At 36.5% G+C, this 16,462-nt stretch overlaps 1 protein-coding gene across 1 annotated transcript; it reads right to left on the bottom strand.

Moving 5' to 3' along the window:
• Positions 1-1,334: 1,334 nt before the first annotated feature.
• opn8b (opsin 8, group member b) lies at positions 1,335-16,139 on the bottom strand. The gene is made up of 4 exons (XM_022686638.2): positions 15,581-16,139; positions 9,986-10,279; positions 7,110-7,435; positions 1,335-3,237 (listed from the first exon to the last, which is right to left on the bottom strand). The coding sequence occupies exons 1-4, from the start codon at positions 15,648-15,650 to the stop codon at positions 2,857-2,859; spliced, it is 1,071 nt and encodes a 356-aa protein (XP_022542359.2). The 5' UTR covers positions 15,651-16,139; the 3' UTR covers positions 1,335-2,856.
• Positions 16,140-16,462: the final 323 nt, after the last annotated feature.

Genomic DNA, 16,462 nt, shown 5'->3' with positions numbered 1-16,462 from the left:
TAAGTATTGACACATATTCTCAATGAGATTTAGCTCTGGAACTTAGCTCTGGCTGTATGTTTAGGGTCACTATCCTGCTGGAAGGAGAAACACATCCCCACAGCATGATGCTTCCACCACCATGTTTCATAGTAGGGATGGTGTGTTCAGGATGATGTGTGGCGTTTTGTATTTAGGCCAAAAGATTTGGTCTCATTTGACCAGAGCACCTTCTTCCACATGTGTCCTCTACATGGCTACATGTTTTTTTAATAATAATAATAATAATAATAATAATAATAATAATAATAATAATAATATGTCCAGGGAAAATCTATGGCATATTTTTAAATACCAGCATTACATAGAATGGACTTAAAATGTCTTAAATGTTCTTTATGTGTGTGGTAACAGAGCATCAATTTACATCGGCAAACAAGTAATAAAGGGGTGTGAGTTTTCACTGTTTATACTGCATATATACTGGATATACTGCATGTTATGTAAAGATAAGACTCACCAAGTCTCGTTTGATGAACATTGTTGCATCATCAGCAGTAGAAACTGAAAGTGTGTGCAGAGGCCAGAGACCACCATGTCTTCTAATAAGAGTTAAGATGTATCTGTAACCAATACTTAGCTTTAGGCATGGTGATTTTAGATCAATGTGCAGCTCTATGACAGCATCCTATTACATAAGGTGTTACAACAAGACAGAAAGTAAGTGAATGGCTGTGCAAGCAATTGATGCAGTTTTTCAGATAGGGATTAGCCTTTTACTACACGTTGAATAAGGATTTTTTTTTAAAGAAAATATATTCTTGGACTAGGCTTAATCCCAGTTTGGTGAACTGACTCACAGTGAATGGTATTTACATGATGATCCATCTCTTTCCTATTTTTCACACTTTGCTCACTTCTATCTTTTATGACAGCAGATTGTTTGTCTGTTTCAGTTTTTTTCACATAATGTGATTTAATGAGCATTTAATGAACCTGACAAGCTGAATACATGAACTACTTTTAGAGTAGCATAATTTGTCATTACATGTTCATACAGAAAGGAAGTTGGTCCATGTGTCTCATGGTATAGTAAGTTGGTGTAGACCACGTGTAACTTACTAGGCTATAATTAAGAACTGAATAATGCAATGATTGATCTGGAGACATTATATTACTGCTGCTGATGCTGCAAACCTGTAATTTGCGCAGTTATTAAGCAGGCCAGTTTGCATAATTAAGTACTGACCCTGAACAAAAAAAAAAAAACTTGTACAGCACATTTGCACAGACACTAATACGTTCCAGACATGTACTCAAATAGAAGCATGTACACAGACAAGTGCCTGGAGCAAAGAATATGAATAACTTTATTCTGTCTCCTTCTATATTCCAGAAACCTAAGATCATGTGATTTTATTCTGTTTTAAGACATTTTATTGTACTTATAATTTCACAAACAATGCAAGGAAAAAGAAGGTCAGTGCACTTGAGATATTTGAGGTGAAGTATTTGTCAAGAGTTCTTTTGTCAGCTTTATACACAAACTACATTTGTTGTCTGCTTTGCTTAGGCATGTATATTGACGCTGAATGAAAGTTATTCAACAGAAATGGTTTCAAGGACTCATTTTGCCTCTTCCACATGAGGAGACAGCACAAGCAGGCTTCACAATAGGAATAGAGTAGACATATTTCAGTTCTTGATCTGCTGAAGTGAGGAACTTTTTATATCGTCAAAGACTGTGACTTTGAATATGACTGTATTATTAGACCTGTATCTTATGTACACTACCAGTCAGAAGATTTAGAATACCCCCATTTTTTTTTGCCATTTAAGATTTTAAGGTCCAGTCAGGTACAGAATCCAGTGTACAAACTTTTGCAATGAATTGCCAGGGCCTTTAAGGAAAAGAAATTAACTAAAAACTATATATATATAAGTATATTGTAAAAAAGATGAGGTGATTTTTAGCAAACAATTAATTAGTTAACGGTGGCAATATAAATAAACTAAGCTTTGAAAATTACCAATTTTCAAATTAACAAAGCCTTGGTCTGTAGTAAAGCAGTACTGGGATAGACTCTACTTCAGCATTTACACACTTACACACAGTACATTCACACTTTACTGATAATAATTAGAAAAAGACACAGAAACACAGAGAACTCTGTAACTATTAAAAGTATACGTCTTTTCTTTAGATAAATTACAGATGAAGCCAGAGAGCTGTGAGTACTGTTTCCTTCACCTTTGAAAGACTCTTGACAACTGGAGAAAACTGGTACAGGAGGAGGTCTGGCTGACCCACATGACAACAGCTTTAGCTGCTCAATAAAAAAGCAGCTTGTCTGGGACACCGAGCACTGCTACTGGATGACTAAAATATAGAGGTGTTCTAAAACATTTGACCAGTAGTTTATATTTCATAGTTTTTTGGTTGCTGTCAGAGTATGCAAGCGCACTCATGCTGAAGCTGATCACCACCATATACAGGATTATGTAATGAACGGAGTGAGAAAGATGACCATGTGTCGTATAACACAAACTGGGCCCAGATGACCTTGAGAAACAAATCTGTGCAAGCTAAGAATGGAGTTGAGCTTTTGCAGGTTTTGCAGTAATTCCATCTAGTGGATCCAGTTCTGTAGACGTATTGTTCTATTTGGAACTGACTAAAATGAAGATAAAAGAACTGCGACTCCCTATTTTTCTTATATCTAGCTTTGTCTCATTGATTAACTGCAGCTATTTGAAGTACCAAATTGCTGTAGCTCCTTGCAATCATAGTTCAGTTCTTCCCTTTGTGCAAATTAAAAAAACAACAACTTCTAAACCTTTCAACAAGTTCACAACCACATTCAGAAAGTCCCAGAACTACTGATATGAACTAGAGTTAAGCTGTGTCTCGATTTCTCTGCTCTTGTCCAGTGACAGCTGTGCAGACAGCCCTTCTTTGTGCTTGTTCCTGTCACACACCAGGTAGATGGCGTTCTCTGTACCGTTGTTTGGCTGAGAGGCGTAGCATGTCCCAGTTCTGTTTGCTGGACAGAGAAGCTGCTTCACCTGTTGTTTGAAAGTCTTGCTGAAGATGTAGTAGATAAGGGGGTTGTATACGGTGGAGGTCTTGGCGAAGAGACAGGGCAGCATGCTGACATAAGGAGGGATTGAGGCACTTGATGAGTAGATGGACCACAAGCTCACTATCCCATAGGGTGTCCAGCAACCGAGGAAACCAATGCTGATCAGAATGGCAATCTACAAAAACAGACAAACAAACAAAACATAGCATTACATGTTTACGGAAAATTGGCCGGTTTACTCAAGCAGTATGGGGTGCAAGAAAAAGAGGGCTGAAGTTGACCATGGACATGAGTGTCTTGGCAAATGCTTATGCTTTTAATTATTTTAATCTACTGTTCTTTTTTGTGGACCTAATGAAGGTCTGAAAAAAATACAGCTTTAGAATTACACAAACACACTTCAAATTGGTTTAATATCCCTTAGTAAGTTGTTACTTGACCAGAAACATTTAGATGATTTCTGGTTGGATATCCTCGGCAATATTGGAAGAGTTCAGTTAAAAGTTTTGATTTTCTTTAATACAAACCTGATCTTAAGTTACAGTCCACATATTTGAGCTCATGACTTCAGCTTTTCTTCAGATTTGAGAAAACACCATGTTAGCCTGCTTGATCTATTTCAAAACCACTTTTAATGTTTGTTTAGGGTCAGTATCCTGTTGGAACATCAAATTGTATCCGAGTTTTTACTGTCTAAAAATAGTTTGGTGACAAATTTTGGGGAAGTCCGCCTTCTTCATGATACTATCCAATCTTTGCATTGCACCTTTTCAAAAAAAAAAAAAAAAAAAAGCAGCTTTTGTTTACACAGGGTCAGAAACAACCCACATTTACCATTTCACAGCTCCCATAGCTCAGCATTGCTTTTAATTGCTTTTCAAAGACACTGTGTTATTTACTTATTATTACTACTAAATTAGGCTAGATATAATCAGTAAAAATTAAACCAAGAGCATAATAATCATTTGATCATTAAAATCCATAAATAACCACTGAGTTCATGACATTTCCAAAGTTTATCTACAGGTTCATTGTATTTATGCCTGATCATAAGGTACTCCTAACAAATGGGTAGAGATTGAGATATCATTATACTGTGACTGAATAAGGTTCAAAGGAGTGATGCAATTGTGGTGTTTGCCTTCAATAAGTTAGTGTTCTGTGATTCTCAGTGATTCCCACAGCTGAACTATCAGAAAATGTTATCATCTTTTTTACAACAGAGGCTTCCTTATTAGAGAATGTCCTCATAAATCTCTTTCACAAAATACTTTCAGAGGTTTTGGCAAGAAAGCATGCAAAAGAAATTATACAAGAATGCATTATATGTGTAACAAAACACTCTTCATCAAAGAAAGTGCACCCATAAGGAATCAATAATAAGATTTAATTTTAGGGTAAATTTTTTTCATCAGAATGGCAGTGGGTCATTTTCAATGAAAAGTCATGCTTCCCTATTATTGTGCAGATGACCCAAAAATGTGTGTCAAGATGATTGATTTGTTTTTTACAGAAGCCCTGGTCTCATGGTGTTTTATATAGCCTATACCAGTCTAAATATTTAATATATAATTTTTAGCTACAATTATTGAGTGTATTTGAGAATCGGAGACAAAGCTCTTGGAATTATTGTATCAAATGCAGGTAGGATTGCAGGATGGGATAAGTCGGTCAATATATAAATTTTTTCTCATTATGCTTTTTGTAATAAACTCGTAATATGGCTAATTATAGTGTGCAGAAATAAGTTTTTTTTTTTTATAATTTTATTTCTAATTTTTCCCATTTTTCTCCCCAATTTACACGGCCAATTACCCAACCCACTCATTAGGACTCCCCCTATCACTAGCAATGCCACAACACACCAGGAAGGCGAAGACTAACACATGCCTCCTCCGATACATGTGAAGTCAGCCACCGCTTCTTTTCGAGCTGCTGCTGATGCAGCATTGCCGAGCAGCCAGCGCGCTTGGAGGAAAGCACAACGGCTCGGCTCCGGTACATCAGCTCACAGACGCCCTGTGCTGCAGACATTACCCTAGGAGTGATGTGGGGAGAGAGCGCCATCTACCCACCCAGAGGGAGCAGGGCCAATTTTTGCTCCCTCTGACGCCGGCAGCTTGATGGCAAAGCTGCATGAGCTGGGAGAAAAAAGTTTTATGGTTGTATAGTACATGTAAGATTTCAGTTGTTAAAGCATTTGTTCCTAGTGTATTTATCCCCTTTGGATTAGCTATACTACGAGAGTAAGAGGTTTCTCAACTCCAAATCTTTTGGCCTGGATTTTGTCATCTTTGGTAATTAACTCAACAGCCGATGTAATTTAACTGTTAAATGTCTTACATCTGACTTTTTTCCCTGTTTTAAGACAGGAAAACCTGAGCCTGCACAGGCCTCAGGACTGGAGCTGAGAACATAAACTACCAGTGAGAACCAAATTGAATCCAGAGTCCTTTCATTAAAGTGGGTGAGCCCAATTTGCAATTACTTGTGGACACTTTCCCCTGATTCTTGATACTGTTATCAGTGAATGAGTAAGATGTTTTGGATCATGCTATGCAGTAAGACAAAACCATAATCCTCCCTTCTGGCTGAGGCACAAATGATGTCAAGCATCCTTAAAAAAATCTTAGAATATTAAAGTATCATTTGCAGTAGGGATTTTTTATGGCAAATTCTTTTACGTTGTTTTTGCAAAAAGCTCTCTTTCTATTTCAAGTTTCAGTGGTGTTTACTACCTGGTTTATGATGGTCTATAACCTTTTGTCTCAGTTCTTTTGTGTACACTTTAATCTTCTGCACGTTGAAGGATGACTAAGGTTGTTTGGACTGAATGTCACCTTTAATTTAAACCCCATTCTTTACTTGCTGTAATTGGTCCAAAAGGCCAAGACCTTGGTTCAGTGAATCCAGACCGAGACCACCTATTTTGTCAGAAGGTCTGGACCAAACAAGTCTGGTGTTAAAGCACCATAAAACTTCCAAATAGTACCTACAGGTCATTTTACAAGAACATGTGCCACACGCACTTTTATACTCAGTAAATTGATGTGTCCCAACATATAATACACTCTCCTCCACTTGTGGAGCTTGTCTATTTATAATGTTGTCTAGCAAGGTAAAATGTTTGATTATTGTTTATGCCTAGTGAGGAAACTTAATACAGATACTTATTCAGGATACCGTAATTTTCACACTATAAGGTGCACTTAAAATTCTTTAATTTTCCCAAAAATCATCAGTGCACCTTATAATGCGATGCAACTCATGTATGAAATTTATAACAATAACAATTTTACCAGGTTGTAAGGAGTAGTAAAGCCACTCCACTGAAGTACAGTGCTATACAGAAGTTTTAGTTTAGTTCTCCAGCTAAGCGCTGGCTCTTTCGCTGTTCAGAGGTGAGTATTATCAGCCTATAGCCTGCTGCTAACCCCGGTTAGCACTACTGGAGCAATATTAGCATTAGCTGCTAAACGTGCTAAGCACAAGATATTTCACCGTTCAGAGGTGAGTATTATTAGCGTGTAGCCTGCGTGTTTCCTGCTGGCGGTAAGCCGCTAATGCTGCTGCACCCAGCCTTAGTGGAAATCTGGAGATCTAAGATTGCAGAAATGCAGAAACTACTGTGAATTACATGGTAAACAGCTGCTAGTGGATTTCTTGTGGAGTTCCACAAGGTTCTACTGTAGGAGCTATGAACTGGTGTTGATAATTATAGTACAGTAGCAATGAGACAGGTTAAACACTAAACACAAACAAATATAATATTACATCAAGTTATAAAAAAATTAGAATTTAATCTTTAAGATTTTAGTACCTGTAGCACTTTTTCTGAAGTCATCTGCTATACCACAGTGAGAACCCCTGTTAGAAATGCTTTTCCTTGGTCTTATTCCATACTGATACCATTTCAAATATATGGGTTGTATGTTTTATGTCAGCAGGAATACGTATAAAGGTCACAATAAAATTTCTACACTGTATTACTGATTTAAATGAACAGTTTTAGATATAAACCACATATCTGATAAAGCTTTGACTCACCACCATGAGCCGGCGCTGCATCTTCACATTATTGGGGATGAGGTTTCCATTATCCATGGACTTGTAGGAGACATAAAGCCGGAGGGCAACACCGAAGTAGCAGAAGATGATGATGATGGCTGGGATGGCCAGATTCATGGAAAATATGCTGATAACAAAGGAAGGGCTGTGGTCCTTCATCTCGCCCCAGGCCAGCGTGCAGGACAGGCCAAATGGCTCAGGGCCATACCTGCCCCAGCCCAGCAAAGGGAATAGAGCCCATAACAGAGCGTACAGCCAAGTGCCCAGCAGCAGCACATGAACCCTGCTCTTACTGATCTTCTCCTCTAAACACACATAAGCAGACAACACAAGAAAAAAAAGAGTACTAAATGAAGAGTAAAAAGCACAAGTACACATTCAAATTCACATGTTAACAAAGTGAAAATGAAGAGTGAGAGCTTGCCAGAGTAACATCCCAGCTAACAATTTTTGGTTAGAACATTTTCTGAATGTAAATATTAACATTCTTAGAGCATTCATGTCAATCTGTCATGGTTTCTGGTTTCTGTTTTTATTTAACATTTTAAATGTCCTGGTAACATTTCTACAATATCACTTGTGTCAATGTTATAATTTTTATTTTAGGGAATGTTACTTGTTTGGGAACCCACCTTCCTGGAATCTTTTCAAAACATTGCTAAAGTTTCTTATAATATTCTGTGTTAGCTGAGAACAAATACCTTATAAATAAAATGTTTTGCAACTATTTTAGCATTTGTGTGGCTAATACATACAATAGTTGTCTCTTCCTGCTAATCATATTTGATTTAATACAAATATTTGTATCTATTTGTAGGTATGTATGTAGGGTGGGAAGCAATCACTGACTATTGAAATAGATTAATCTTACATTAAATTAGATTATATGCAGTACTATTTGTATTACATTTGAGAAAGTTTTAACAATAGTTTAATACTAATCAAAATGTTATAATTTAAATACCTTTTAGTTATTTAGTCAAAAGACCAAAATCTTATATATTTCAGATGGTTCCCACCGGGCATTTATTATTTATTCAGTGTGCCCCACATAAACACTAGTTTAGAGTTTAGGCTATTTTGGACTTTGGACTATTTTCATACAAGAAAACAATAAGACCATGTTTTCCTTATGCCGTTTTATAAAAGGAGAAAATTGCATAAACTGTCAACTGACATTTGTTAGTACATCATATCACATCAACTTGCAGCCCTGCAGTTCCTTAAAAAACAAAAAACATCCCTAAGCAGGACAAGACCAAACTGTTCTACTGCCTATGTAACTGTCATCCAATTAAAATGCACAGTGAAATGAAATTCAATTTCTATACTCACCCATTAGGTTTATATATATGACGGTATGAATACTTGCTGGGTAACTGCTAATTAATTCAAGAAGCAGACAAAAGAAGAAGTGCTACAAAATGATGTAACACTACTTTGTGGCCAGAAGGTGATGCATATGTATTATAAGTCTTTATAGCCATTAAGTTATTAGTTATTTATATGTGTTTTGGCAGCTGACTGACAGAGACTGGCTCTCACATGTAGAATTCCTTATTTAAAAAAAAGAAACAAAAGACAGACCTTATAAAAGAGTGCAGCTGAACTGTAAACAAGGCAAAATAAATCTAGGTAGCTAGTTTTATATTTGCCTTTGTATAAATCACAGGAATGTATCAGCAATTGTTTTATTTTTTTAAATTGCAGTTTGAAGTTTTCTGTATTAAGAGTTGTATATCTTTAATAAAGATAATTGTATATTTCCAAAGATTGAGTTAAAAGGGCCAAAATGAATCTGTAATGAAAGGAAGAGAGAGTCTTTTGTATTTCTAATTAATTCAGCCTTTGTAAATAATCCCACTATTAAAAACTCCAAGATTGCTCAAAGAACTTATACCTTTAACAGTGGAGACACACCCAAAAAAAGACTTGAAAATAATACACTGCCACTTATTTACCATGACTGCCATCTAAACATAAAATATTTCTATCAATATCAACAGACAATTGGAAATTATATTGGATATATTTATGTCTCCAGAAAAGTTGAATATTTACAATATGAACAATGATTCGAATAATATCTGTATTTAGCTAATTTATATATCTATTTATTTATTTATTTAATTTGTAACCATGCTTGTAAACATATTTATGTTTATTATTTTATTTCAAATGCTAATCCAGGTAGATGTAGTCCAAATCTAATAATTTATCAGTGCTAGGATCAGCACTGATCTATTGATCATACTGATAGAAATAAAACAGGATAACAGTCCTGAATCCCCATATTAGTACATCTCTAAAAAGATAAATGAATGAAAAATTGAACAATCAGTCATCTCCCTGTTTATATATAAATATGATATCATTCTAAAATGCAAGCCTTAGGGTATTTGGGAAACACTAGGATGCCTTGGCAGTCTATTTTATTCTTTGTTTTTTAAAAAGTAACATGATGAATTACTATACTGGAGCACATCTGGAAAACATTTACAGCCAGCATGAGTATTTTAGCTTTAGATACACCCCCTTGATCCACAACAGGAAGTTAGCCAATGTGGAACTTACTGGACAAATAATTTAACCATATATATATTCATAAATTACAAATTCAGCAAGGAATCTGAACAACTTCAGCAGGATATTTACACCACATTTCAGTCAGTCAAATAACTATAATTATTGTAATTATTCACAGACCTACTAAAAATCTATTTATTAATCAGCTGCAATTATGGAAATGGCTGAGGTTTTGTAAGATGATGTGAGGTCTAATGGCACTGTCATCTTGTGCTTTAAAAGCAATGATCATGTGACGCACGTTATAATGAAAACTTTGTGGTACTCACTGGGAGACTGTATAGTCAGGGACACTGAGAAACGCACTACAGCCATGACTGTCAGGGTGGCTACACTGGCTGTTCCAAAGAAGAATCCCATCAAGCCGTAGTAGATACAGGTGGCATTGCCCCCCAACCAGGCATGATTCCAAGAAGATGCCACAGCCAGAGGGTACATGGAGACGGCCGCTCCGAGGTCTGTCACTGCCAGGTTCACGCTCAGAAGCTCTGGAGGCTTTATGTGAGAAGACCTCTTGTATGCCATTATTAGCACCAGCAGATTCCCCACAACTGACAGAATTGCTACACACGATAAAAACAAGAGAAGACAAATGTGAAACTTATTAAACTAAATATATTTTACATGTTTAGATTTAGTTTTATTTAGTACTATTCCGTTTCAGAAAGAAACACCTTTTATTATTCTGAACAGATTAAACTTGAAGAATACAACCTGCTGAGTGCTTGCCTTTCTCCACAGTAATTAAAGCAGCAGTAAACAAAGCTTTCCTAACAGCTATGACTGTGATGCAGCCGGAGGCACAGGGAGAATTTCACTGATAGGGGAAAGACTGGATTTATTTATATACCTGCAAATTGTGAAAGCAAACATTACCCTGTCTGTGAAAATGCTGAAGATGAAAAGAAAATGGCTTCTACTGCTGGAAAATTATCCTAAACACCCCTCAGATTCCACAATGGACTCTGAATATCAATAAGTGCAGGCTGAAAAGATACAAGCCCTGGCCGTCACATTCTCCCAACAAACATCAAATATCAGTGGATAGACTGCAAAAGAGTAGTGCATTAAAGACTGCGCAAAAATATTACAGAACTCTAAGCCTTTTGCTAGGAAAATAACATTTCTCTAACTTTAAGAGATGAAAACAAAACCCTTGCTGAAAAATTAGTAATGTAAAAAGTAATATTTCCAACATTAGACTCTGCCTATATTTAAAAACACTATTGTGTAAAGTATACCTTCCTTTCTTGCTGGCAAAAATGTGAAAATAAAATTGAGTCTTAAAAAAGTTAAGAATTGGTGTATTTTTCTAATGAAGTCAAGCTGGGTTCACTTGTATACACCAAAAATGAAACATTAGAGAAAAGAAAACCAATGATGAGCACATATAGACTATACAAACAAAAAAGATAAACCTGCTTATTAATATACCTACTCACACTTTCTTCAGAAATCAAGGTTTCCAGAAGTGTTTGTCCTGTGTTTTGGAGAAACTGCTATTAGATCTTCCCTGAATGCCCTTTTCTCATATTAATTTACATGGCATGTTTATGGCCCTTTATTGCAGTAAGCCTTTATAGATGTTTCAGTACAGTATATTGATATGTATTTTTTCAAAGTACTGCAACCCAGCAACATGTGATATTTTCCCTCGCATGTATCTGGTTTTCTTGATATTCATTTCTAGTGTTAACATTTGAAGATTTGAAGAGTCTTAGAAGAATTTATTACATCTAGGAATTGTCATCAGCTGACAATTCTATGGATGGGCATAATCAGTTGCATTTTAGGGCCTAATCAGTCCCAACAAGGCAATGAAAAGGCTAAATATAAAATAAGTGTAGATTAACATATTCAGAAACAAATTTTTATTTTCCTTAATATTTTTTTACAAATAATTTTACCTCATTTTCTACACAAATTGAAAGGGAAATCACACAATTCCCGTTCATTCATATGAACTCCCCTACTAGTAATGCTCACAACACTAGGAGGGTGAAGACTAGCACATGCCTCCTCCGATACATGTGAAGTCAGCATTACTGGGTATCCAGCGCGCTTGGAGGACAGCTCAGCAACCCAGCTCTGACCAACATCACATTAAGAGTGAGGAGAGGAGAGAGCGCCATATACCTACCCAGAGGGAGTAAGGCCAGTTGTGCTCTCTCAGACTCCGGCTGCTGATGGGTTTTCTTCTTTTTTCGTTTTAAACATTGTATCATCAGGAAAGGGGTCCTCAAACATGTGCATACTATTGTAACACTTTAGATTTCACCCTGCTGCTAACTACTGCGGTTACATCATCCGTGAAGAAAGATTGCTGGTGTGCTCCTCTGTGTTCCCCTCTGACCTTCATTAGCACCAAGGACTTTATAATATAATGCGTGGGTATGAGCTGTTTGGAAGAATGTGTCACAGCTTCTTTTGTGTAGAGATGACTGTAATGTTGATGACAAGTTCTCGGCACATAAGGGAGCCCTGCACAATCACAGTCCCAGGCTTAAATTAAACAATAAGACCAGGCGTTTTTATTATAGACTTTCATTCATAGACTCTTTGTTTGTTCTCTCTCTTATTTACACTGAAACAGAAGGTCTGTTTCTTCCTAGTCAGGGTCATGGTGGGTTTGAAGCCTGTCCAGAATATTGGACACAATGCAGGAATACCATTTGGACAGGTCCTTTGCAATATACAACACACAACCATACACTCACACCTAGAGGTTAATATTTGTTTTTGGCAAGATTCCATTTAAATTTAATCTTTTTAAGCTAAAAAAAAGTATTTAGAGAGCATGCCCTAGCAAGCTTGTACATTATATGCTTTTTGTAGACAGATCAGTTTTAGATTCTTATTTGGTGTATTTATGCCTACTCTTTTAACCACTTGAAGCTGTTTTGAGGTCTATTCACAGGTTTTATATATTATATTTAGACTGGAGTGAGGGCCAATGCACCTCTTGAGATAGTCAATTGTGGATTTGTACCTCATGTATTCCTGAAAGATGATAGAAAACATATATTATAAGCAAACAGGAAAAAACATATTAAACTCTTTATACACAGTGAACGAAATTGGGATTGAACCCACAAACCCAGGCCTCTGGAGCTGGGTAATAAATGCACTATTCGCAGTGCGAGTACACAGCCCTGAAGCAGTAGATTTGTTGTCATATTTAAAAAACTGTTGTGCACACTACTCAGAGGTCTCACTGCTGCCTCTTAACAAGCATGTGTTGTATTTAAAGTTAACTGCTTATCATTTTACAGGCTAGATGATAAGATTATCATCTCGAGATGCTTCTGGTATTTAGGGACGCATGACCTCAAGTTGAGAATCCAATAAAGGCTTTTTTTATAATTTTTTATGAGAGCGAGGCCAAAACAGAGAGAATTCTGTGTATGAGTAAGTTAAAAGATAAGGCCTTATGAAAGATTCCTCATTAGATCATGTCACACTCCTAAAAGGTTCTTTAGAATTAAAGTGTAATTCATGCAGAAAGCAGAAGACCCTATTTATAACCCATTAAAGATTTTATATGCATTTCTTTTTTTAGCTATTATTTATGGGAGAAAAGAGGCGGAGTGAGTCACTCAGTGCAGCAGCCTGAAGGGTAACTGATTCAGGTCAAATCAGACCCAACACAGCATTAAACCTTACACCTGTAAAAGCCACATTCAACCATACTCAAAAACTACCATGCAGCCTTTCTCCATCATGTTCTGCTAGAACCAAGAACATTTCTAAAGCACCATTATAAAACAAATCAAATACTAGCTGAGAGATCAATACAATTTAGATCCATAGTTATCTAGACACTGCTAATAAGCTTTGAAGAGCTTTGGACTTCAAAAGCAATGGTTCCCAACCCTGCTCCATGTCAAGCCATGTCATGCATGTAGTTTCTTTCCTTTATCCAGCTAATCAGCTCTTTAACAAGCCCTTGCTGAGTGGAAGGTGGAGTGTTACAACAGTGTTACAGCAAAAATACTGTTTTCATGGCAAGTGGCCCACCAGGCCCAGAGTTGGCTAACAGTTTTAACCCTATTGTTATGTTCAACTGTAATGTACTACAGTAAAAACTATGTTTAACCAATATTTACCAAATAAAAAGAATATTCAATGTTTTTCTGCATATACATTATTTATAGCTCAATTTTCATGAATATAATCAATATTTTATGTAATCAGGAATCTACTAGTGTAGATTGGTATAGATGGTTTATCTATCATTTCATTAAACCTTAATTTTATTATTATTATTATTATTATTATTATTATTATTATTATTATTATTATTATTATATACACTGTCTAGCCACTAATAAAACATCCCACACTCTAATATTTGATTGCAGCACGCATTCACTGTGGCATTGTTTCAATAAGCTTCTGCAATGTCAAAAGATTTATTTCAATCAAGTGTTGCGTTAATTTTTCACCAAGATCTTTGCAGCATTGATGATGGTAGAGTCTGACCTCTGCACAAAGCAGCGCTTCTCCAGCACATCCCAAAGATTCTTAATAAGGGTTAAGGTCTGGACTCTGTGGTGAACAATCCATGTGTGAAAATGATCTCATCACTTGCTTAGTTATATCCAGGTGGAAACTGTTTTTGGCCTGGCATAAAAATGTTTTTGGTTCAAACTTTTATCATTTAAAACCTTAATTCAATTAATGACACCAACAAATCCCAGCCAAGGATATGACCAATGTTTGTTTCCCCCAAAAATATGATTTTTCCCCCTTGAATTTTTATACTTTGAAATAGGGTTAAAACTGGTCATATACAAAAACATAGCATATGCTGGTTAACCAGGGTATGGTGCATTTGATTATGGTCGTGCTTGGTCACGTGGGTCAAACATTTTGGTCATGCTGGTCTGTCAGTTTTGTCATGCTGGTCTTGTTTGTCAACATGCATGTTCCAGCTTGGTCATACTGGTTATCTGGGTTGCTCAGGCTGATCATCCTTGTAGACCAGCTAAACCATCAAATCAATCAAAGACAAACCCTATGCTGGTCAAAATCTAAAATGGTTAATAGATTGAGGAATGCAATCAAATCCTCACACCAATCTTCCAACATCCAATGCAAAGCCTAGAGGCTGTTGGATAAACAGGTGTCTTTACAAACATACAGCTCTGGAAAAAATAAGAGATCACTTAAAAAGGATACGTTTCTTTGATTTTACCAAACTGGAATATAATCAAGAGGAAGACGGATGATCACAAGCTATCAAATTAAGCTAAACTGCTAGAATTTTTGCAATAGGAGGTGTCATAAAGTTATCCAAAATCAGTGTGTAAGACTGGTGGGGGAGAACATGCCAAGATGCATGAAAACTGTGATTAAAAACCAGGATTATTCCACCAAATATTGATTTCTGAAATCTTAAAACTGTATGAATATGAACTTGTTTTCTTTGCATTATTTGCATTATTTCAGCCATTTCTTATTTTCTGCAAATAAATGCTCTCAATGACTATATATATATTTTTTGGAATTTGGCAGAAATGTTGTCTGTATTTTTTTTTTTTAGAATAAAACACCAATGTTCATTTTCAAGTGCTCCAGAGCTGTATGTCTGTAGGCTTTATAGAGTCAGTCAGTTTCCCAAACATGGATTAAGCCTTTTTTAGACTACCCTTTTCCTTCCATTTAGTGTAAAATATAGTGTATAGCTGAGCTATTAATGTAAACATGACAGCTTTTGAAAAGACAGAAGAGTCAGATAATGCGCTGACACGCGATGGACAAACCAGGCTGTGCTCAGAATTACGATGCTCTGCTAAACCCACAGGTTTTATCAGGACCACCCTGGAGTGTTTACCCTGAGGATTAGGAGTAGAAAGTTGTACCTATGAGCAGCAGGAAGGCTCCGGCTCCGTAATCCACAGCGGGGGGCAGTTTGGAGGAGTAAATATCCATGTGGGAGGATGTCTGCTCTCCAGCGCGGAGAACACTGTCTAATCCCACCGACCCTCACCCAGCCGAGCTCTCCCTGTCCTTCAGCGATCAACCGGCGAGCGGGAGTCCAGACGAAGGCTCTACAAATGATCTTCACTGCTGCCGCGTGAGGAAACATCTGAGCTGAGGAGCGAGTGCGCTGGACCCCATGATTAGATACAGCTCCACCACTCCCCCCCCACACTGCCTCCCTCACTCAGCTACTGCTGCCCTCACTGTCTGACCCTGCAGCTGATCACTCCTCATCAATTCACTCCACTTACATCCATGTGAATTTATCTGTGTTTTTATGAAGACTCGTTATTTCTGTAGTCTAATAATTGTTATTATTTAAATGTAACTATCAGTAAATAATTATCAATTTTAATTTTTTTAGTTTTATTTTATTTGTATAGCTGGCCACCAACGTCAGTAGACGTTAATTTCAGGTTAAATGTTGGTCATCACGTCAGATGACAAATGTCAGGATAACGTCTAATACTGTTTCGTGCCCGCAGAGACTATTATTATTATTAATATTATTATTATTATTATTTAGTCATTCATATTTAGCACACCTGTAAAAGCTGTAAATGAAAATCACTGCTTGTATTGTAAAAAACTAAACAAAAGGGTCAACCAGGTCAAACAGGTTAAGATGTTTGGGTGACCAGTTTAGATTTTATGGAAGCCCATTCCCGCCACCTAAAAAAAATAAATAATCCAGCAAAATGTTTTTTTATTATTATTAAGTAAACTGCTATCTCAATATTTTGAGATACTAAGTCAATATT

Source organism: Astyanax mexicanus, chromosome 1 (genome assembly GCF_023375975.1).
Source record: "Astyanax mexicanus isolate ESR-SI-001 chromosome 1, AstMex3_surface, whole genome shotgun sequence".
In the NCBI taxonomy this organism is placed as follows: Eukaryota; Metazoa; Chordata; class Actinopteri; order Characiformes; family Acestrorhamphidae; genus Astyanax; species Astyanax mexicanus.
The sequence above is the reverse complement of the archived record's forward strand: the minus strand, read 5'-3'. Positions and strand labels throughout refer to the sequence as shown.

Excerpts from the sequence above, each read along its gene's own strand:
- opn8b (XM_022686638.2), bottom strand. The coding sequence starts at position 15,650 with ATGGATATTTACTCCTCCAAACTGCCCCCCGCTGTGGATTACGGAGCC. Across the intron at positions 7,436-9,985 it reads CCTGACTATACAGTCTCCCA|AGGAGAAGATCAGTAAGAGC; the intron begins GTGAGTACCACA and ends ATGTGTGTTTAG. Across the intron at positions 3,238-7,109 it reads TGCAGCGCCGGCTCATGGTG|ATTGCCATTCTGATCAGCAT; the intron begins GTGAGTCAAAGC and ends CTGTTTTTGTAG.